The sequence below is a fragment of the Saccostrea cucullata genome, unplaced genomic scaffold (assembly GCF_032062105.1).
Source record: "Saccostrea cucullata isolate Sc308-1 unplaced genomic scaffold, CSIRO_AGI_Scuc_v1 ctg2671, whole genome shotgun sequence".
Taxonomy (NCBI): domain Eukaryota; kingdom Metazoa; phylum Mollusca; class Bivalvia; order Ostreida; family Ostreidae; genus Saccostrea; species Saccostrea cuccullata.
Window position 1 is genome coordinate 1 of NW_026935493.1, and position 22,500 is coordinate 22,500.

Below are 22,500 nucleotides of genomic sequence, written 5' to 3' on the forward strand. Positions count from 1 at the left end.
GAGCCAAACACTAATCTATTTAATCTACTACTGTCTAGTTAGACATTACTTGATGAATCAAACACTAATCTATTTAATCTACTACTGTCTAGTTAGACATTACTTGATGAGTCAAACACTAATCTATTTAATCTACTACTGTCTAGTTAGACATTACTTGATGAGTCAAACACTAATCTATTTAATCTACTAGACATTACTTGATGAGCCAAACACTAATCTATTTAATCTACTACTGTCTAGTTAGACATTACTTGATGAGCCAAACACTAATCTATTTAATCTACTACTGTCTAGTTATACATTACTTGATGAACCAAACACTAATCTATTTAATCTACTAGACATTACTTGATGAGTCAAACACTAATCTATTTAATCTACTAGACATTACTTGATGAGCCAGTTGAACTGTTCCTCCTTGTCACTACAGCCATAGTCCGTAGTCCAGGCATGTCCTATTGTAAAGGTATGGAATTTCAACATGTCCATCACACTGCAATAAAAATCCATAAAATACTTTTGACATTTACAAGTGAGCAAAGTTCATAAAGATTATTCTTACATTATACAAGATATAGATTATCAAGTTACATATGCTTAGCGCTAACAGAATGATGTAAATAAGAAATCTGTAGGTTTGAAGTATTTAATGATTGTAAATAAGAAGTCTGTAAGGAAACTGTCTCTTTGTTATCATTCCTCAACAACTCACCCTACTTGAGCAATTCCACAACCAAACAAGTCTGGTCTTTGATTTAGACAGGCTCCTACCAGCAATCCCCCATTAGAGCCACCATTTATAACTAATCTGAGACAACAATCAAAAACTATAAAACAGTCATCATTTACATTCTAACTGTCAATACATTTATCTCATTTAAACATGTTAAAACTCAAGAAGAAAATTGCCAAAAAAAATGATGGAAAACCAGGTAAAATGGATGACAATGAGAACAGTAGGGACTGAGACACTCACTTCCTGTTTGTGGTGTACTTGTTCTCAATTAAATACTGAGCAGCTGCCTGGAAATCATCGAATACATTCTGTTTGTTCCCTAACATTCCGCCTTTATGCCAAGTCTCACCGTATTCTCTGTAACATATTATACAGGATATATTTGGTATATAAAATAGAAATATATGTACATGCATAAATTTACAGTTGGACTATCTAAATAGTACTTAAAGTTTTTTTACTTTTCTTGTTTCAATCAAAGAAGTTTTGTTAATTTACAGGGAAATTTTATAAGAATATCTTTTAACCAGTCTATATGTATTTATATTAAGATAAATTACCACGTAAATTCAAATGGTTTAAATTATTGCTTCAAAGTTTGAAAAAATATATCAAGTAGTTTCTGAGATAAAGTTTTAATAATTTTTACAGTACGGTTCTTATATACCCTGAAACTTTGTAAAGAGTATAAAATCTATCAAAATTTTAGCTGACAATATCAAATTATTTGATACATGTATAACACCACTATGTGCATTATGGCTTCAAAATGTAACAAAATATATCTAGTAAGATTTGTTTCACTTTTATTAGCAATGAAATAGTGTGCTTGCTGCATGCCCAAATATTTACCCTCCTCCTCTTATGTTGGCCACAGCAAACACTCCCCCCAGGTGCTGCATGAAGACCAGACGTGACACAGAGAAGTGAGGTGAGATGGATATGTTGAATCCTCCATATCCATATAGGAGGCATGGATTGTTCCCATCCAAAGCCAGGTCCTGCACAGCAAGTATTCATGTCAATACAATATAACAACAAAGCACAGGGAAAATATGGAAATTTATGGACACCAGAATATCATTTTTTTTCTAGAGATTCTGCCTTTAAAAATTTAATCTTTATGTCAGCTTTTCAGTCCACATTGTAGGGAATGTTACAGTTTAATTGCTCCATGTCATCATTTTTCAACCAGTCTGCAGCAGCAAGAAATCCAGGAGGAGAGAAATGTTTTTAAGATTTCATAACACTGTTCCATGAACATTATAGCCAGGACACAAATTTTATAAAACAAATCACAGAAAAGTCCAGGTATAAAGTTGTTTTTTTTTTCATTTCAATTGATGCATTTCCAGATACATCCCTGGCACAGAATCCTGGGCATAAAGGTGAGGAATTTTACAATTTTAAAAGAATATAGAAGAAGGCTAGATGTTCAGAACAATATAAGAAAAGGTCTGTTTGCTACAGGATTAAGAAAAGGACACAAATTAAAGCATTTTCAACCAGCCTTTCTAAGATATAATGCATTACACATGTATCAAAATACAAGTACATGCACGATTCACGTACCCAAAATTGGAACTAGAGCTCAAGACCCAAAGGATATAAAAACACAGTCCCTTTTCCATTATAATCATGCAATTGTTTGACTGTTAATTGTGCAGGTGTAAAGAACAAGGTCATGGTCCCACCCCACCCCTTAGCTGCTCAGAGGCACTGAAATTCACAGTATTTGTTCTTTTATCTCTGAAGATTCTATGGCCTAAATGTGGCTGACATCAGCCAGTAGATGCTACATGCATTGAATCTTTTAAAAAAAGTTATGAATATTGAAAGACACATACTTAAACATTCAATCTTGATTTGGCATACTCTTGAGTGATCCATAAGTATGATTCTTCAAGGAACAGATATCTTTGATCCAATATAAAGTACATCTATTGATAATTTTCAGTAACTGTTTTTAATGTAAAGGTACATAAATTATATTAGATAAAACTTAGTGTAAAACATGCTTTTTTTGTTTTCTTTACCTTTTTGTTTACAATAAACATAGGAATTTTGGTCCCATCTTTGCTTGGATAGAAGACTTGCTTGGTTTCATATTGGTCAAAGTCAAAGTTCTTCAATTCTGTATTTCTAAATACCTAAATAAAATAATACTGTTATAAAGGAAAATGAACAATAATATATATGTTTTTGAAACACTGATGTCCCTGTGTGACAGCTCATGGATAAGGTTAAAGTTTGTCAAAAGAAGGGCAAACTTCAAGGTCAAAGACATGTGAAGTAAAATATATTGGATTCCAAAGTAAAGTCTTGTCACAAGAAATACATGAAAAAAAGGCACTAGCCATCCAGACGTTACAAGCATAGTGAAGTCTTTTCTTAAAAGTAGGTCAAATTTGAAGATTTGTGTCAAGATATCAAAATTGCTGGTACCTAAAACAGGTCTAGTCACAAGGCACTCACATGTGAAGTAACTAAAGCCTGAGTGTCAACTGTTCAGAAGTTATGGCCAAGGAAATTTTATTTTTTAAAACAAGCCAAACTCAAAAGTCGTGGTCATGAAGTAAAAAATTTGGTGCAAAAGAAAGGTATTGTCATAAGGAATACACACTAGAAATATGAAAGCTAAATCACTAACCAATCAAAAGTTATTATACAGTTAACGTATATCATTGAGGGAGTAAGCAAGATTCCAGATCCGCAAGACCAGGACTATTTCCCAAGGCATAGTGCGACGAGGGAAATAGTCCTGGTCGAGGGGAACTGGAATCTTGATAACTCCCTCAATGATATACTATAACTGTTTTATTTAACGATACAAATTTAAATTGTAAAAATCAATTTTAAAAAAAAATAATCGTTTACAGAATAACTAATCATTAGGGATGTCAAAATTATCAATAATTGATATTCGAATATTCGATAGGAGTATTCGAATATTCGATAAAATAAATACATCTTGCATTACAAAATAAATTTCTTCACATTCCTGTCAAGCAGTATAGGTTTTATGCCATTATTTTGGAACAGAAACTAATTACAGAGTTTGCATGGTAAATTTGCAATTATATATATTTTATAATTATCGAATATATGAAGAGTATGCATCCAAAATATAATGTTTTTTTTTAAATTGAAAATATAAAAGATTCTTTAGCATGTTCCAGATTTATTGATCGTCTTACTAAAGTCTAAACTGATAACTCCTACAAATTCAAACCAAGCAGAGCAATTATCTAACGGAGAAAAAATAAAAGCAATTACTTTTTGCTAATTAAGTTCCTGATAATGATTTTAATGATATTTACATAAAAAAGGGGATCCATGTGTTTACTGTAAAACTGTGTCCTTACAACAATACAAGCTGACTGTAAGTAGTGGACACTATTTTACCACCCATTAATGATCAAATATAAAATAAATTACCTTTATAGATACACTCTTCACACCTTTCAGGTAATCCAAGAGGACTGTCTTTTAATTTTGTAAAACTTGATTCAATTTCTAATAAAACTTGCCAGGTTTTTCTCTCTTTTAAATGCCTGTACAGTTAAAAAACGAATATTCGAATCATGAATTTATATTCGAATATCAACTCATCGAATGAATATTCGAATATTCGTTGACATCCCTACTAATCATTAATCATCTCACATACCAAATTAGATGACAGTTATTCCCCAATTCTAATGCAATCATTGCATTTTGTTTGTTGTTTATATCTTATTTTGTTGTGTTTTGTTATATGAAATACGTCACGAAGCATTGTTTTTTTGTGTCACTTTATTATGATGTCACAATGAAAAGCTATAACTGCAAATTAGCATGACTAGCTTTCGACCGAGGGATTAGCTAAAAAAAAACTAAAGCACGGGGATTAGCCGATTCACAGCGATTTCTAGGGAATTGTTCAGATCTAATCACTTAATTTTATATAGGGAAAAATCAGTAGAGGTATAATAATAAAGGTTACACTTTTTGTGGACAAATAGACAGCTAGATTGATGGATAGGCCAAAAACTGCATGTCCCTAAATCTTTCATTTTGGAAATATATAGAAATTTTGCAGCATACGAGATGAAGTAATAACAAATATAAACAAAACTTTTAAAACCTACTTCTTTATATTATAACACTATAAATATGCAAATATGTTTCAGTAGTAATTTTTTGTTTATCAGACAGGAAGTCCTAGCACATTTACTGAACTGTTGAGAAATTCTTACCTTTGGAGAATAGGTGTCTGTTGACATGTCACATCTGTAGATAATGCCAGGTGTTAGAAAGGATACAAACTGGTAAAATATCTAAAGATGACAAAAAAGATAAAGATGTCAAAACTTGACCATATAAAACATTTTAAACTGAACAAGAGGCCCAAGGGCCTTGAATCGCTCTTCTGATAAATTATACAATCTATCCTAAGACCCAAGATGCATCAACTGACAAAGTTTGATGATTCTTAGCCAGTTAGGGCTGAAGATATTTAAATGCAATTATAAAATACTATAAGTAGGTCAAGGTGACCTACTTTTTGATTGAAATTTTCTGAGGACACAAGATGCATTAATTGACAAAGATTGATGATTCTAAGCCAATAAGTACTTGAGATATTCAAAAGTGGGTCACAGTGACCTACTTATTAGTCAACATTCTCCGAAAATCCAAGGTGCATCAACTGACAAAGTCTGACAATTCTAAGCCTATAAGTACCCTAGAATACTTAAATATAGCCATAAATGTCACAAGTAGGTCACTGTGACCTATTTTTTGATGATCATTCTCCAAGAACCCAAGATGCTTCAAATAACAAAGTTTGATGATTCTAAACCAATAAGTACCTGAGATACCTAAATATAGCCATAAAATGTCAAAAGTAGGTCACCGTGACCTCCTTTTTGGTTGACATTCTCTGAAAACCCAAGATGCATCTACTGACAAAGTTTGATGACTCTAAGCCAATCAGTACCTGAGATATTTGAAAGTAGGTCACCTTGACCTACTTTTTGGTCGACATGCTCCGAAAACCTAAGATGCATCTACTGACAAAGTTTGATGATTCTAAGCCAATAAGTACCTGAGATACATAAATCTAGCCATAAAATGACAAAAGTAGGTCACCGTGACCTACTCTTTGGTCGTCGATCTCCGAAAACCTAAGATGCATCAACTGACAAAGTTTGATGATTCTAAGCCAATAAGTACCCGAGATATTTAAATATAACCATAAAATATCAAAAATAGGTCATCTTGACCTACTTTTTGGTCAACAGTTTCTGAAGACTAAAGATGCATCAACTGACAAAATTTGATGATCATAGGTCTTATGGTATTCAAAATATGCCTTTTAAACTATTTGAAAACAAATGCCTGCAAAGTTCAAAAAGTAGGTCACAGTGACCTACTTTTTTAATAAATATGTCTTAAGGCCCCAAGATGCATCAACTAACAAAATTTGGGGATTCTAGACCTCTCGGTGTCTGAAATAATCGGATTAAATGTTTTAGAAAAGATTAGCCATAAAATTCAAAAAGTAGGTCATGATGACCTACTTTTAAGTTGATGTTGTTTGTGGACCCAAGATGCACCAGCTTACAAAGTTTTATGATCAAAGGCCTTAAAGTGTCCAAAATATGCCTCAAAATCAATTTGAAAACAATAGCCCATAAAATTTAAAAAGTAGGTCACCGTGACCTACTTTTGTATTAACATGTTGTGAAGTCTTGAGATGCATCAACTTACAATATTTGATGATCCTAGTCTTTATAGTAAGCAAAATATCAATGTTTTTATTAAGCGTAAATTTTGGTCAACTTTCAAGTGACCTTGAGACCACGCCCTTTGCCCCAGGGTCATGCCTTGAACAATTTTTAATCTTCAACATATCCCGACCCTTGTATGTAAGTTTGGTGAAAATCTGCACGGTGGTTCTGGAGAAGAAGATTTTTTAGCAACCAGTACTTTTGGTTTCATTTTCCTGATTATCTCCCCTTGTTTTAGGGTCCAACCCCTAGTTTTAGTATAAATGGTAGCCCTTGGGCCAAGGATACCCTGTAACAAATTTGACAATGATTGGCCAAGGGGTTCTTGAGTTATGGCCCATATTCTAACAAGAGGCCCAGGGGCCACAGCGCTCACCTGAGCACATCAGCTAGTAAAAAACACATATCAGATCAGAACTGAAAGTTAACTTAAGTTGGGGGGAGGGCTTGAATTTTAACCCCCAAGGGGATCATAATTTGATCGAACTAGAATCTACATTACCTGAGGATGATTCCATACAAATATAACTAATCCTGGCTTTGAAGTACTTGAAAAGAATATTTAAAAAGGTTTCCCTATATATTTCTATGTAAAACTTTGGTCGGCCATTTTGGCCACGCCCTACCCCCAGGGGTCATGACTTGAACAAATTTATATCTACATTACCTGAGGATGATTCCACATGAGTTTCATCTTTCCTGGCCCAGTGGTTCTTGAGAAGAAGATTTTTATAGATTTTTCTTAAATATTCCTATGTAAAACTTTGATCGGCCATTTTGGCCCCGCCCTACCCCCGCGGGTCATGACTTGAACAAATTTATATCTACATTACCTGAGGATGATTCCACATGAGTTTCATCTTTCCTGGCCCAGTGGTTCTTGAGAAGAAGATTTTTTAAAGATTTTTCCTATATATTCCTATGCAAAACTTTGATCGGCCATTTTGGCCCCGCCCTACCCCCAGGGGTCATGACTTGAAAAAATTTATATCTACATTACCTGAGGATGATTCCACATGAGTTTCATCTTTCCTGGCCCAGTGGTTCTTGAGAAGAAGATTTTTAACGATTTTTCCTATATATTCCTATGCAAAACGTTGATCGGCCATTTTGGCCCCGCCCTACCCCCGCGGGTCATGACTTGAACAAACTTGAATCTACACTACCTGAGGATGATTCCATATGAGTTTCATCTTTCCTGTTCCAGTGGTTCTTGAGAAGAAGATTTTTTAAAAATGCCAATAATTTTTCTCTAATTCATGATTATCTCCCCTTGGAAAAGGGTGTGGCCCTTTATTTGAACAAACTTGAATCCCCTTCACCCAAGGATACTTTGTGCCAAGTTTGGTTGAAATTGGCCCAGTGGTTCTTGAGGAGAAGATGAAAATGTGAAAAGTTTACGACAACGACGACGACAACGACGCCAACGACGACAACAGACAACGGACAAATTTTGTTCAGAAAAGCTCACTTGAGCCTTCAGCTCAGGTGAGCTAAAAAGTTAACGCACACCGCAGGACGCACACCGCACAAATGGCCATAGCATTAGCTCTTTGAGCCTTTGGCTCAGAAGAGCTAAAAATATAAATAAGGAGTCAATGTAGTCTTAAATATGTGTATTGACAAACAAAAACAAGGTTATTTGCTATTCACCTCTGTTTGTTCTTTTTTCCCAGAATACCCTGAAATTGTCCCAACATCCACTGGTAATTCTGCCATTCTCTGTCCATCATTCAATCTATGGACATACAGCTTGTTCTACCAATTCAATGGAAACCATCAAGTAATAGTGAGTACAAAGGTATAATTCTATTGAGTATGGCTAAGCATGCTTTCAGGTTCATAAACCCTCTGCTCATGCACTCATATAAAATGTTGCTTGAACCTTAATGATTTTATAAAAGAAATGTATTTTATACATAAAATACAAACAATAATACTAGCATAGCTTGTTGGGCAAAATTGGACAAAAAAGGACATTTCAACTTGGCAAATCTATAATGAAATGATATAAATTTATGTCAGTAAGAGTTATCTTTGTTACCAGAGTATCAATGAACCTTAATAGTCCTCAAGTTCAATTATTTTTCAGACTAATCTATTCTTTTATAAACTTAATTAAAAGTTCTTTTGAAAAATCACCCTTTTGGTTCAATTCATCAATCAAATTTTTATTGAACTTTTACTTTTTTACTCAAATTTCATGGCCCAGTATTCTTATGCCATCCAAACCCAGTACCCCACTCTTTTATCTGGTCCCATGGTTTGTGAAGAGAAGATTCTCCACATGTTCTACACAATTTATCATTTATCTGTCTATTTAAAAAAGTGTTTGGTCCTCCTGTTGTTTAAAGTGTTAAAACTTCATCCTTGGGTGCTTTGTTCTGAATTTGGTAAGACATGTTTTTGTGAGAAGTCCAAAATTTGAATTCAACAGATGATAAAAAATAATAGATGGACACCAGATAATTTTTTGTCAGAAACGTTTTCTCATATCATTGGCTGTGAGCTTGTAAAAAATTGAAAAAGTTGTATCATGAATTGTACAAATTTAGCGTATCAATTATGCATTATATGTCACATTGTCCTAGCTAACCTTGACATCCTCTAGGTAACATAAGACCAGCTTATTGTTGTTGACACAGGCTGTCCACTCTAACACACTGCTCTCATGTTCCTCCACCAGTGTAGTCCAGTTCTCCTACAAGATTGAGTCAAAGTGAATTTCTAGGAAGTCAATAAGAATCTTGTCATAATTTGTAAATGTTAATAATTTAAAATAGTTAGTTAGTTATCCTAATGGAGGACTCTTCATCTCTGGCTTGTTAGTTAATAGTTGGTCAGTTATCTTTACAGGGAACTCACTATCTGTGGCATGTTAGTTAATAGTTAGCTAGTTATCCTAATGGAGGACTCATCATCTCTAGCATGTTAGTTAATAATTAGTTATCCTAATGGAGCACTCTCTATCTCTGGCTTGTTAGTATACTTCTCCTAATAGAGGAGTTATCATCTCTGGCTTGATAGTTAATTAATTATCCTTACAGAGGACTCACCATCTGTGGCTTGTTAGTTAATAGTTAGTTAGTTATCCTCACAGAGGACTCACCATCTCTGGCTTGTTAGTTAATAGTTAGTTAGTTATCCTTCTGGAGACTCACCATCTGTGGCTTGGAGAAGTCAATCTGAATCAGTTTGTACCGTGGAGCCTTCAGATTTGTTTTAAACGTAAACACTGTGCCTTCATTTGTGATATACTGCAAAAACAAGCATTCATTTTCATTACTACAAAATTCATTACTATTATAAATGGAGCAAAAAAGCTGAAATAAGCTTGAAAAATACATTTTGATGCAAACAATTTCTATTATTTCTGACTAAGTAGTTGTTTAGGGGGAAATTATTCTTCATTATTAAATATAACTCTGGTTCTTTATAATGATCACAATAGTTTCTGAAGAATGGCAGCTTAAAGGATGGCAGAAAGACCAAATGTGATTTGATTTAGTTCTTTCTTTCCCATATGAGTCACTCAATCTTACCTCATATTCTGCATCAAAGTTATCCACTACTTTGACATACTGAAGAGGACCACTGATCCCATCTGGGAGGGTCTGAAGGTCCACATAGAACAGACGATTGACAGGGTCACATCCCTCTCGTGGACACAGGATAATGTAGCGCCCACAGTCACTGACCTCAGCACCTCTAACAAAGAACAAAGGCTATAACAGTAATGGTGTAATAATAAACTCAAGAAAATATTATATATTAAATGTGTTTTTCCTTATTGCTAAACCTTTTATAAAGCCTCACACAGGTTTTACATGTGAACATACCATTTTTCTGTCAAATCTGTATGCTATGTTTGTCTTTCAAGGAAAATTCTAAAACAATATCACTTGAGACAGGTAATTCTTTAAAGCAGGGAATCATATTCTATTACCGGTAGATTTAATATTACAGATCATTATTGTTGATAGATCATACACATATCTGTTTCCTGTTCACTAATCCTTCTATACAGGGTGACATCTTTTTTACTCTTCTGAATAAATACATTCAATAAATAATTATTTCATAGATTTTTAATACATGTATTCCTAATTGTGTTCAGTGTAAAATTGATTTATATTAAAAGTAAATTTTAAACAAGACAGTTTTTTTTATATGAGGCAAATATTATTCTAGGGACCTAAAGATACTAAACTAAAGTAGGTCAAGATTATAAAGACTCATACATCTCTTTTTTTCATATCATCAATAAATGTCATTAGTTATTAGGAATATGCTTATAATGGGTTTACCAATTGTCAAGAAGTGATTTCCATTCCGGTTAGTTTTAAAACATGAAAGTAATGAATCAAAATCATTTGTTCCTGCCATTCTTTATAATAATGTTATATAGTACATGTAGTAAATTCTCCAATGGACATTGTGACATGACCCGGCAAGTTTTCCTTTGAAGTCAAGCATACTGTAACTGCGATACAGAACACTTTTTGTGGGCGTTTCTTATGCAAATGAGCAGAAACTGTACTGTATCTGCAAAATATCAACGATACAGTACGGTTTATTTTTAGCGATGAGGGAAAGCTGAATCTGTGTACAGACACAAGAATCGTTCAATTCCCATGAAAGCACTGTAGGTATTTACTCAAAATTTGAGGTGAATGAAGAATAAAATTTTACAACGTAAAGTTATTAGTGTCGAATTCAAAAAATTTTAGAAAGGAGTAGTGGAACAGTTCACAAATGATTACTATGGCCCCCCCCCCCCCCCCCTGAAAAAAAATAAGTGGAAACTCGAGGAAGGGGGTAGATTTATAGCCAACCAAGACACTATGTGGTGCTATCGTTTATTGTTGATAAATTAAAAAGCGTATGTATACAATTTTAGCAAAAATCATTTACGAAAGCGAAAAAGAAAAGAAAAAACTCACAGGAGGGTTGAGTGGGGGGCACCAATGAGTGCTGGGATCCCCTTTGGTTACTCTACATTTTATTAAAAACATGAAGGTAAAATACTCCCCCCCCCCCCCCCCACCCCGCTTTCATTTCATCTGTTTATTTCATATTTTTTTTATATTACGACAGGTGTAGGACATTGTCGGACATTTCTTTCAGAATTCGTTTTCCCCGAAGTATTTTGGTTTCAAAAACATTCCCACATGATTCTTATATATTAAAATGTTTTGCATGTGTAGCTTAAATTAAAAAAAAAAAAAGAAGTCGGCAACAGCTGAATAGAGAAAAGAAAATACTCAATCAAATTTAATTTTTTTTTTTTGGAAAACCAGTTATATAATGCATCCCCTAAATAATCATTTTAAAATGATAAATACCTGCACGTCCACCTCTCTCGGCATTTCAGTTGCGAGTGCTTAAAATGGGATACTAAATCAACTTTCTGCTAAAATCATCTGATTGGTTGAGAGATATGTACCCAAATATGAATGTAAATTGGTGAGGTCATTAGAAAGATCATGTCACAAGTCATTTAGAATACTCGTTTCCTACTGTATCAGAGATACAGGGCGGGGCCCGGCTCGAGCCATCGCTCTCGCCTCAAGCCCCACCCTGTATCTCTGATACAGTAGGAAACTCGTACTCTAAATATAACGTTGAGCTACTGATTTTGAACTTCACAGTTTATAAGTTCAGTCTTTGCATTTTTTTTTAAATTTTAGCTACATGAATTAAACTTGATTCTTCTAGAAACTTCTTGGTAAAATAAGATTAAAAAATTACAAACAATGACTTGAGAAATCTGCATGATCTTCTGATAAACTTACATCATCCATTTTGGTTCATCAGGGAATTCAGCTAGCAAGACATCTTTTGATTGGTCAGTTCCAAGGCGATGATAGAACAGCTTCTGATTCTGATTAGTCGCAGTCTCTGTACCTTGTGCTTTAACATTTTCATCTAAATATTTCTTTAAAGAAGAAAGGGAAAAAAAGGAATTGCTAAAATAACCTTTTTTATCTTATCAAAAATCTTTTGTAAAAAAAATATCCATTGTCAAATTCAACTAATACTAAAAGAGCTCAATTAACTTTTTCTAAACCAGCTTTTCAATTTGTCAACATCAGTAATTCATTTGTTCTAGTAAAACTTAGCTTGCACATGAACTTTGACTCCCATAAATTTCACTGTCATTCCACAGTATAGCAATTCCAGAGTAGTAATTCAGACCAATAAGCCAGCTAACTTAAGTGCCAAATTTTATAAGAATTGGACAATAACTGTACAAGGGGAAGCAATTGACTGACTGATGCTGCTATAGATTTGACTGACTAATGCTGCTATAGATCTGACTGACTGATGATGCTACAGATTTGACTGATTGATGATGCAATACATTTTGATTGATTGATGCTGCTATAGATTTGACTGACTGATGATGCTATAGATTTGACAGACTGACTGATGATACTGCTGTAGATTTGACTGATTGATGCTGCTATAAATTTGACTGACTGATGCTGTTATAGATTTGACTGACTGAAGCTGCTACAGATTTGACTGAATGATGATACTGCTATAGATTTGACTGACTGATGATGCTGCTAAGATCTGACTGATTGATGCTGCTGCTATAGATTTGACTGATCGATGCTGCTGCTATAGATTTGACTGACTGATGCTGCTATAGATTTTACTGATGATGCTATAGATTTGACTGACTGATGCTGCTATAGATTTTACTGAATGATGATACTGCTATAGATTTGACTGATTGATGCTGCTATAGATTTGACTGACTGATGCTGCTATAGATTTTACTGATGATGCTATAGATTTGACTGACTGATGCTGCTATAGATTTTACTGATGATTCTATAGATTTGACTGACTGATGCTGCTATAGATTTGACTGATTGATGCTGCTGCTATTGATTTGACTGACTGATGCTGCTATAGATTTTACTGATGATGCTATAGATTTGACTGACTGATGCTGCTATAGATTTTACTGAATGATGATACTGCTATAGATTTGACTGATTGATGCTGCTATAGATTTGACTGACTGATGCTGCTATAGATTTTACTGATGATGCTATAGATTTGACTGACTGATGCTGCTATAGATTTTTCTGATGATTCTATAGATTTGACTGACTGATGCTGCTATAGATTTTACTGAATGATGATGCTGCTATAGATTTGACTGACTGGTGCTGCTATAGATTTGACTGACTGATGCTGCTATAGATTTTACTGATTATGCTGCGGTAGATTTTACTGACTGATGATGATGCTATGGATTTTACTGACTGATGATGCTATATATTTTACTGACTGATGATGCTATAGATAATGTCCCCAGATTTTACGTACATTATACAGTAAGCCTTTGTGATCGTGAGTCCAGGCCATGCTGGAGAATTTCACCTTCTCCAGACTGTCAGGTAGGTCCTTACCAGAGGGCGCTTCTTTGAACTGTAAAAGAATTATTACTTCAATAATATGCTTCATCCAATCAAACAGAAACTTCTAATAAAAAGTATCTGATGTTAATTCATAATAGTCTTTTTGAGGTTTAATAGAAAATTACTTAAAATTAGGATGCTTAAAATATTGTGCAATCCTTTCCTTCAACTAGGTAGCTTAACATAGTTACAAATTAGCATGCTTAAAACAACATGTATTAATTAGTAGGAGCACAAATGGGATAAATAATGTGAAAAGAAGAATCTTCACAATGTATCTTGTGATGTTATCTATGGGCGCACTTGTTTCATAAGCTGGGTCAAGCCGGTTGATACTTCCAGAAGCAGGCAAGTAACTTGTTTCAAATATTTTAAAGCCACCAGGCAGTCAAAAAGTAGCCTAGATCGCCCGAAAAATTTCTAGCGGCCAAATGAAAAGCAATATGGCGGAAAACGGAGGTAGATATTTTCTTGATGCTGAAATATTCGTGATTTATCATTTACAGTAGTTTCAGTTTCAATAAACATACAGTACTGAGAAAATAAGTAACTTTTACAACATGTTTGTTTATATTGGCATGACCAACCTTTTCATTTTAATTCAAAGCTACTTTTCAGTTTTGTGTTTAACGAGGCCCTATGCTCCAAATTCACAGATTGTACATTGAATGGATCTATTAAATATTGAAACGAAATATATCCACAAAATCGTTGTCCTCCTGTTGTGCGTGCAGAGAAAATTATTTTTTACAGCAACACCACCAATAACAGATTCAGCCATTTTCCGGCTTAATTTTCACTTGTTTCAGCTACACTAACCGGTCAATATGTCATGTGATAAAGGTGAACCGGGTCATCGCCTGGTTGTCTGAAACAAGTGCGCCCTATATTTTCACTTTTTTTTTTTTAAAGAATGTAAGTGTAGAGTTTATAGCCTATTCAAAATAAAAAAGAATGCCACATTCTTCTCTTCAAGTAATGTTATAAAATCAAGATTCAAGTGGATCATGCACCAAGCTTACCTGTGCTACCTTGGCCCCTCTGTTTTACTTAAGATTTTTAACATTTCTTTCCATCTTTATTTTAAAATCTTCCCCCCATAATCATTCATGTATGAAAAGTTTATATCTCAGTGTAATCCCACTCTAATACCACAAGCATTACACTATCTGTGATTCTTAAATATTGAATCCACACAACTTAAGAATGTTAGCATATCAAAAAACAACTTTTGAAATTTAAAAAAAAGATTAAAAATATGATTATCAGTTTTGACAGATATGCAGTCACTAAGGGTTTATATGACAATTTATACATGTATTGTCAATAAATCTGTAAAGCAGTTTCAATTTTTTCTGGATTTTACATGGCCAGAAAATGTCCTAAGTGAACCTTGTTCTTACTTTAATGGTTATCCAGTCAGATCCACTTTTACTTAGACCATAAGCAAAGTACTTTCCATTTTCAGAGAAAGCTTTGCCGTTGAGGGAGATGGTCCCATCATCAGAGAGGAGGTTAGGATCCAGAAAAACTCGCGGCTCAGAGTCCAAAGAGTCTTGTACATAAATCACACTGAAAGATAATTAGTGAAACATTGTTTGATTTCATTCAAGAAGTATCATGAAAATTCTCAATTATTTTAAAATAATTAGCAATTTAATTAGTTCATAATAAGTCCAACTAGAAATATGTCTATAAGACATGAATGCCACGCTGAGGGTATATTAGTAATGCAACATAAAATTTGTATAAGTGTATGAAGTCTGATGAGAATATTAAACTTGAATAGTTGTACAGGAATAAACATGTTCTTCAAGTATTTGATGAACGTTCAATGTATTTTTACCAACATCATCCCTCCGTAAGGCCTGTATTTTGAACCCTGGGAAAAATATCATTCCAAAGTTTGGTAGTAGACTAACTGCTCATCATAACCATGTTAACAGTTTCCTAAGATTTTCAAAGTCATGATGTACATGTATTTCAATAACTTATTCTCACCCTTTGGTATGAATGAAACCATGAAATTTAATACACAACCCCCACTCCCATTAATTCCCCTTTATTGAGTGATATTATGTATCAGATCAAAATTTGAAAAAATTGCCACAACAATTTTAGAATAGAAATGGAAAATGTTCTTTATTTTACAAATGATAAAAGTAAATATAGCAATAGCATTAACTAGAAAACTGACCAGTCAGCAAGGGCCCCGCCATGGGGTAGAAGTAAAAGGGTGCAGCTTACGGAATGATTAAAAAATGTACGAAGAATAAGCAACAGCAACCGTATTCTTAAAATTTCAAGATAATTCCTGAATATTCAAAAACCTAAAAATAATATCCTTGTATTTACATTAGGCAGTAAAGAACAACTTATCATTGAATGTACATTTAAACAATTATGAAGCTTGTGTTATATAGCCTTCAATGAATGCAAATATCATGAAGGCTTTTTCAAACAAACAGCAGTTGCAGACAAAGGTTTTCATTAATCTTAAAGATAAAGAAAAGCCTACTAAATCATAATTAATCCCAAAGGATTTGATCTCTCATCATTTTCTTCTAAAGTTACAATAAGAACTTTTGCAGTATTCATGACAGAATGGGGTTTTTATACAACTACCTTAAAAATTAATTAACATAAAGTGAAAAAAAGTAAATCAAAAAATCTTCTTTAAACTATTTCTTGTTTTTAGAATTCAATAAAATCATAACTATTAAACAAAAATAAATTATAAAAATTTATATTTAAATCCACATTTCAGAGTGTTCATAGCATTCCAAATTGACTCAACTTCAAAACAAACTTCATTTGCAGACAGAGGTGGTAATTCATCTCAATGTGACAGATAAAGATAATGCTCTGGATTTTCTTCAGGAGGAAAGCTAATTAATCCCAAGGGACTCATAGCCAGCATTCAGTTTACAATGGAAACATCTTCAGCAGTTATCTCTCTTTGCCAATGCATTCTTATATAAAGTTAAGGAATCTACCCCACCACCCCAGCTCCAAACCAGGGGACATAGAGAACCAAACTTAGCATCAAAATATGTATTTCTGCCTACTGAACTACCATACCAAATTTGTACTTGATTTGGCAACCATAAAAAAAAGTTGCCCATTCATTCTTATGCATAGTTAATGAATCTACCCCACCACCCCAGCTCCAAACCAGAAGACATAGAGAACCAAACTTAGCATCAAAATATGTATTTCTGCCTACTGAACTACCATACCAAATTTGAACTTGATTGGGCAACCATAAAAAAAGTTATTAGAAAAAAACAGAAAATTTGTGGACGGAAGAGTGACAGACGGACAGACAGACAGACAGACAGACGGACAGACAGACAGAGTGATTACTATAGGGCACCCGCAAATCCTTGCGGGGCCCTAATAATAAAATGTTTGAATTTACATATTGGGTATCACATATTCTTAGAGAATGCTTTATATTCATATATTTTCATTGGGCTTTTTTGCCATCTGTACTTAAATCATTTACCTTTGATTTTGGAGTCCAGTGTTATAAGAATAATAATAATAATTTCCTCTTTTATAAGGGCAGCCATACTTGGGGTAGTCCATTAGCTCTGTAAGTCTGAAGATAAAGATAACAGAATACCATAGTCATTATTGACGTGGGACTAAAATAATTGAAGTTGTGTTAGTGTCAAAAGTGTGAAGGGTGAAATAATTCAGCACAATTAATACCTATTTTTCAATTTCTCCCTTACTGGGCAGGCATCCAGAAAAGGCCTAGAGATGTTATTCTGAGCCTCTACAAACGCTTTAGTTTCCTCACTGTCTGGGTCCTCCATCCAGTGGTAAGGGTCAGCTATCTGTAAAATAACACAAAGGGTCAGCTATCTATAAAATAACGCAAAGGGTCAGCTATCTATAAAATAATGTAAAGGGTCAGCTACCTATAAAATAACACAAAGGGTCAGCTATCTATAAAATAAAGCAAAGGGTCAGCTAATAATGCAAAGGGTCAGCTATCTATAAAATAAGACAAAGGGTCAGCTATCTATCAAATAATGCAAAGGGTCAGCTATCTATCAAATAACGCAAAGGGTCAGCTATCTATCAAATAAGACAAAGGGTCAGCTATCTATCAAATAACGCAAAGGGTCAGCTATCTATCAAATAACGCAAAGGGTCAGCTATCTATAAAATAACTCAAAGGGTCAGCTATCTATAAAATAACGCAAAGGGTCAGCTATCTATAAAATAAAGCAAAGGGTCAGCTATCTATCAAATAACGCAAAGGGTCAGCTATCTATAAAATAAGACAAAGGGTCAGCTATCTATAAAATAATGCAAAGGGTCAGCTATCTATAAAATAAGACAAAGGGTAAGCTATCTATAAAATAACGCAAAGGGTCAGCTATCTATAAAATAACCATAGGTTCAGCTATCTATAAAATAACGCAAAGGGTCAGCTATCTATAAAATAATGCAAAGGGGTCACCTATCTATAAAATAACGCAAAGGGTCAGCTATCTATAAAATAATGCAAAGGGTCAGCTAGGCCATAAAAAATAAATTGCTAGATTCTCATCCAAATTTTTTTTAAAATCGAGGTGGACGGGCGGCTTTTATTTTATATTTTTTATTTTTTCAATTTTGCAGATATTCTATTGACGTGGTCAATTGGTGTAATTTTATCTACAATACCCGAATAAAAGTCATAGTAAAGGTTCAATTATCTCTTACTTCACATCATCACCAATCTTTTTCAACCAATGACCCTTGTTTAAAATATATATGCATGTATTACAGCAATTACTATCTTTTCAGCTGTCAAAATCATGTCGTCTTTTGCGGGATTTAAAACGAAAGTAGAATGGTAGATGAATACCGATCCAGATCAGAATTAAGACGAAGAAAAACAGAAATAAAAAAAATCGAGGCGGGGGAATTAAATCGGGGCGGGCGGGGATGAGAATCTAGGAATATTTTTATTTTGGCCCTATCTATAAAATAATGCAAAGGGTCAGCTACCTATAAAATAACGCTGGGCTAGATATTTGGTCTGTGGGCTTCAGACCAAATATCCAGCACAGGAGAGTCAGACCAAACATCCCAGCAGAGTCTCCATCGAGATTACTATCTGTCAATAGGCCTATATTTCACAACAATAAATGGTAAGGGTCAGCTATCTATCAATTTATCTAGAGGGCTAAAATAGGCTTTGCCTGCTGCCCAATCCCATTCACTTACATTTGTGAGTAACATTTTGTATAAAAATATATATTTATATCTCACAACAATAAATGGTAAGGGTCAGTTATCTATCAATTTATCTCACAACAAACTTTTTCTTAGCCTACACGTGTTTGTCTGTGTTTTTATTTCAGTTTGTTTATATTATTTCAATATTTGTGTCACCAACCTAATCCCTGTTGAGAGCTAGGCTAGATATTTGGACTGACGGCGTCAGTCCAAATATCTAGCCAAGCAGAATCTCAACAGGGATTAACCAGGTCCAGTACAATCAGTACATTTAGCTACGTAGGTAGAATTACCTACGTAGCTTTATTTACCTACCTCAGGTAGCTTGATTTAGCTACCAAATGAATTTATTTCTATAAAAAAGCATTTTTCTCAGGATGTGCAAAAACTATCATGTTGATGCAGTGATCATTTTCAACTTTGAACTCGTGTGAAAACAATTCATGAAAAATTCCCTCTTGAAGAAATGTCTTTTTCTGCGCAATTGCAATCAAAGTTCTGAAAGTTTTGGGGCTATGTATGACAGTTACTCCTTGAATGAAATGACAAAGAAGTCCAGTTAACATGATAATAGGTTGGTAATTATTCAGCACAATGTGAAGTAATCATACTCAGTCATGCCTCACCGCACGGACAGATAACCAAACAATGGAATTACATGTTTTGCTCTAAATTGACCAAACGCAGCAATGTTTAAACTATCTCTGCTTTGGATTGTTTTTTAAAGACAACCTAGTATAAATATCAATAGTCATTTAACTGCGATTTTTTGTCTCTTTTCCATAAAAAGAAAAGTTACATTGAAATAGCTAAATCAAGCTACCTGAGGTAGGTAAATAAAGCTACATAGGTAATTCTACCTACGTAGCTAAATGTACTGATTGTACTGGACCTGTTAACACCAACCATGCTGGCAAAGACTGAATAAGAATTTACATTAAGAATCTACCTTTTGGTTGTGGTAATTATCAACTTGACCTTCATCCCGTCTAGCATCTGTTATTTTCACCATTGTAAAATAATTATAATACCACCTTCAGGGGTTTACAGTGAGTCAGTGTTACAAAATAAAACTTTTAAATTCAATAATTGTTTTGTTTCAGAACCCGGTGTTGTCGAGTAATTGTTAACTCATTCCACTTTAAGTCGTAGGTGAGTTTGGGAAGTAAAACCTTGACCAGGCCGGGTTTCAAACTTGTTACTGATTGCAACAAGAAAAAAATAATAAAAATAATTTAAAAAGAAAAAAGTAGGTTATCACCCCAGTTTTTGCGATTTTTTGTCCTAGACTTATTGCCTACGGAAGCGTATTAGGGTCGCATTGGTCAGTATCTTTATTAAATTATCAATTTGTTTTAACAAATTAGTAATTTTGTTTTAACAAATTATCAATTTGTTATAAAAAAAAAATTATTAATTTTGTTAAAACAAATTAGTAATTTAATATTGTTAAAACAAATTAGAAAATTTGTTAAAACAAATAATTAATTTGTTAAAACAAATAATTAATTTGTTAAAACAAATAATTAATTTGTTAAAACAAATTGTTAATTAGTTAAAACAAAGTATTAATTTGTTAAAACAAAGTATTAATTTCTTAAAACAAAGTATTAATTTGTTAAAACAAATTATTAATTACTTTAAACAAAATTATTAATTACTTAAAACAAATTATTAATTAGTTAAAACAAAGTATTAATTTGTTAAAACAAATTATTAATTAGTTAAAACAAGTATTAATTTGTTAAAACATTTAAGTATTAATTTGTTAAAGCAAAGTATTAATTACTTAAAACAAATTATTAGTTAGTTAAAACAAATTATTAATTTGTTAAAACAAATTATCAATTTGTTAAAACAACTATTAATTTTGTTTTAAAAAAATAATTAATTTGTTAAAACAAATTGTTCATTTGTTAAACAAATTAATAAAAGGTATTGGTGCGGCCCTACTATGCTTCCGTAATTGCCTCTTTCAAGCGGCTGATTCTTAGAAATATTATTCTCTGCAGTGCGTGGTTACATCCAGACCAAAGCATTCTTAAAATAATTGGATTTTAATGTAAAAATAATGCTTTTGTTTTGGATGAGTAAAAATAATGCTTTTGTTTTGGTATGGAGTTTGAAATTTCATAAGCCATTTGGAAGACCACTCATCAAGAATATCTAAATCATGATTTAAAGTATATTCAATAGCTGCAACATTGTAAGAGGAACAACGACGTGTCATCTGCAAACAATCTACACAATGAAATCATGTTTTCTGACACATCATTCACATAAATCAAGAAAAGTAAAAGACCAGTAACTGATCCTTGAGGTACACCAGGGTTAATGTTTCTACTAGACGAAAAAAATAATCTTTGTACATAACTTTCTGCCTTCTGTTACATAAGTAACTCTCAAGCCAGGTAAGAATATTTCCACATGTATGTCTTTAATTTAAAAAGTAAATTAAACCTTTATGCCACACTCTGTCGAACGCTTTGGACAGATAAAAAAAATACCATGCATGCAACAAAATTTTCCCTCATCGATATTCTTAATTATAGTGTGATAAGTTTCAAGTAATTGGTAAACATTAGAGTGACCTGGCAAAACACCTGCTTGAAATTTATAAAATAATTTATTCTGATGAAAGTAATTGTACACATGTTTAAAAACAATTCTTTCCACAATTTTGCTAACACAGCTCAACAATAATACCGGTCTATAATTAGTAGCCTCAGAAGGGTCATCTTTTTTAAACAGCGGTAATACATGAGCGGGAAAATTCATTTTCTGCCAGCGACTTATTCACACAGCGGTTTAGACACAGAATAAATAGTAGATTTTAACATCTTGTGGCTTATTGTATCAGGACCCATTGCTTTATTTACAGAGAGTATCGATATTATATCGACAATTTCTTGCTCAATATTTAAAATATCATGCCCTTATTGTATCATTGCATAGGTAATACCGTTGTGTTAATTGCATGTTTTTTAGAGTCTTCAAAATTGGATATACATGTAGATTGATTGATTGTATATTGTTTAACGTCCCTCTCGAGAATTTTTCTCTCATATGGAGACGTCACTGTATGCCGGTGAAGGGCTTCAAATTTTGACCTTTACCCGGCACCTAGGGCCATTGAGCAGTGAGGGATCTTTATCGTGCCAACGCCTGCCACTGACACGGGGCCTCGGTTTTTTAGGTCTCATCCGAAGGACCCGCAACTTTCACTTCAAAGTGCCGAGCGCATGGCGAAGGAACAAGTTGCTACCCATTTTAACGACTAGGTCGGTCGCGGCCGAGATGCGAACTC

At 33.6% G+C, this 22,500-nt stretch overlaps 1 protein-coding gene and 1 long non-coding RNA gene across 2 annotated transcripts; both read right to left on the reverse strand.

Annotated features, from left to right (window-relative positions):
• Positions 1 to 390: 390 nt before the first annotated feature.
• Positions 391 to 20,328, reverse strand: LOC134242995 (prolyl endopeptidase-like). The gene is made up of 16 exons (XM_062725203.1): positions 20,143 to 20,328; positions 17,670 to 17,797; positions 17,461 to 17,556; positions 15,356 to 15,524; positions 13,861 to 13,962; positions 12,309 to 12,451; positions 10,056 to 10,221; positions 9,675 to 9,770; positions 9,110 to 9,214; positions 8,167 to 8,271; positions 4,978 to 5,058; positions 2,776 to 2,889; positions 1,592 to 1,740; positions 980 to 1,096; positions 716 to 811; positions 391 to 496 (listed from the first exon to the last, which is right to left on the reverse strand). The coding sequence occupies exons 1-16, from the start codon at positions 20,203 to 20,205 to the stop codon at positions 391 to 393; spliced, it is 1,836 nt and encodes a 611-aa protein (XP_062581187.1). The 5' UTR covers positions 20,206 to 20,328.
• On the reverse strand, positions 12,492 to 13,554 carry LOC134242996 (uncharacterized). The gene is made up of 3 exons (XR_009986957.1): positions 13,469 to 13,554; positions 13,200 to 13,280; positions 12,492 to 12,808 (listed from the first exon to the last, which is right to left on the reverse strand). It is a non-coding gene; the product is annotated as an uncharacterized LOC134242996 (long non-coding RNA).
• Positions 20,329 to 22,500: the final 2,172 nt, after the last annotated feature.

Excerpts from the sequence above, each read along its gene's own strand:
- LOC134242995 (XM_062725203.1), bottom strand. The coding sequence starts at position 20,205 with ATGGTGAAAATAACAGATGCTAGACGGGATGAAGGTCAAGTTGATAAT. Across the intron at positions 15,525-17,460 it reads ACTGGACTCCAAAATCAAAG|TGTGATTTATGTACAAGACT; the intron begins GTAAATGATTTA and ends ATTATCTTTCAG. Across the intron at positions 9,215-9,674 it reads ACTTCTCCAAGCCACAGATG|GAGAACTGGACTACACTGGT; the intron begins GTGAGTCTCCAG and ends TCAATCTTGTAG.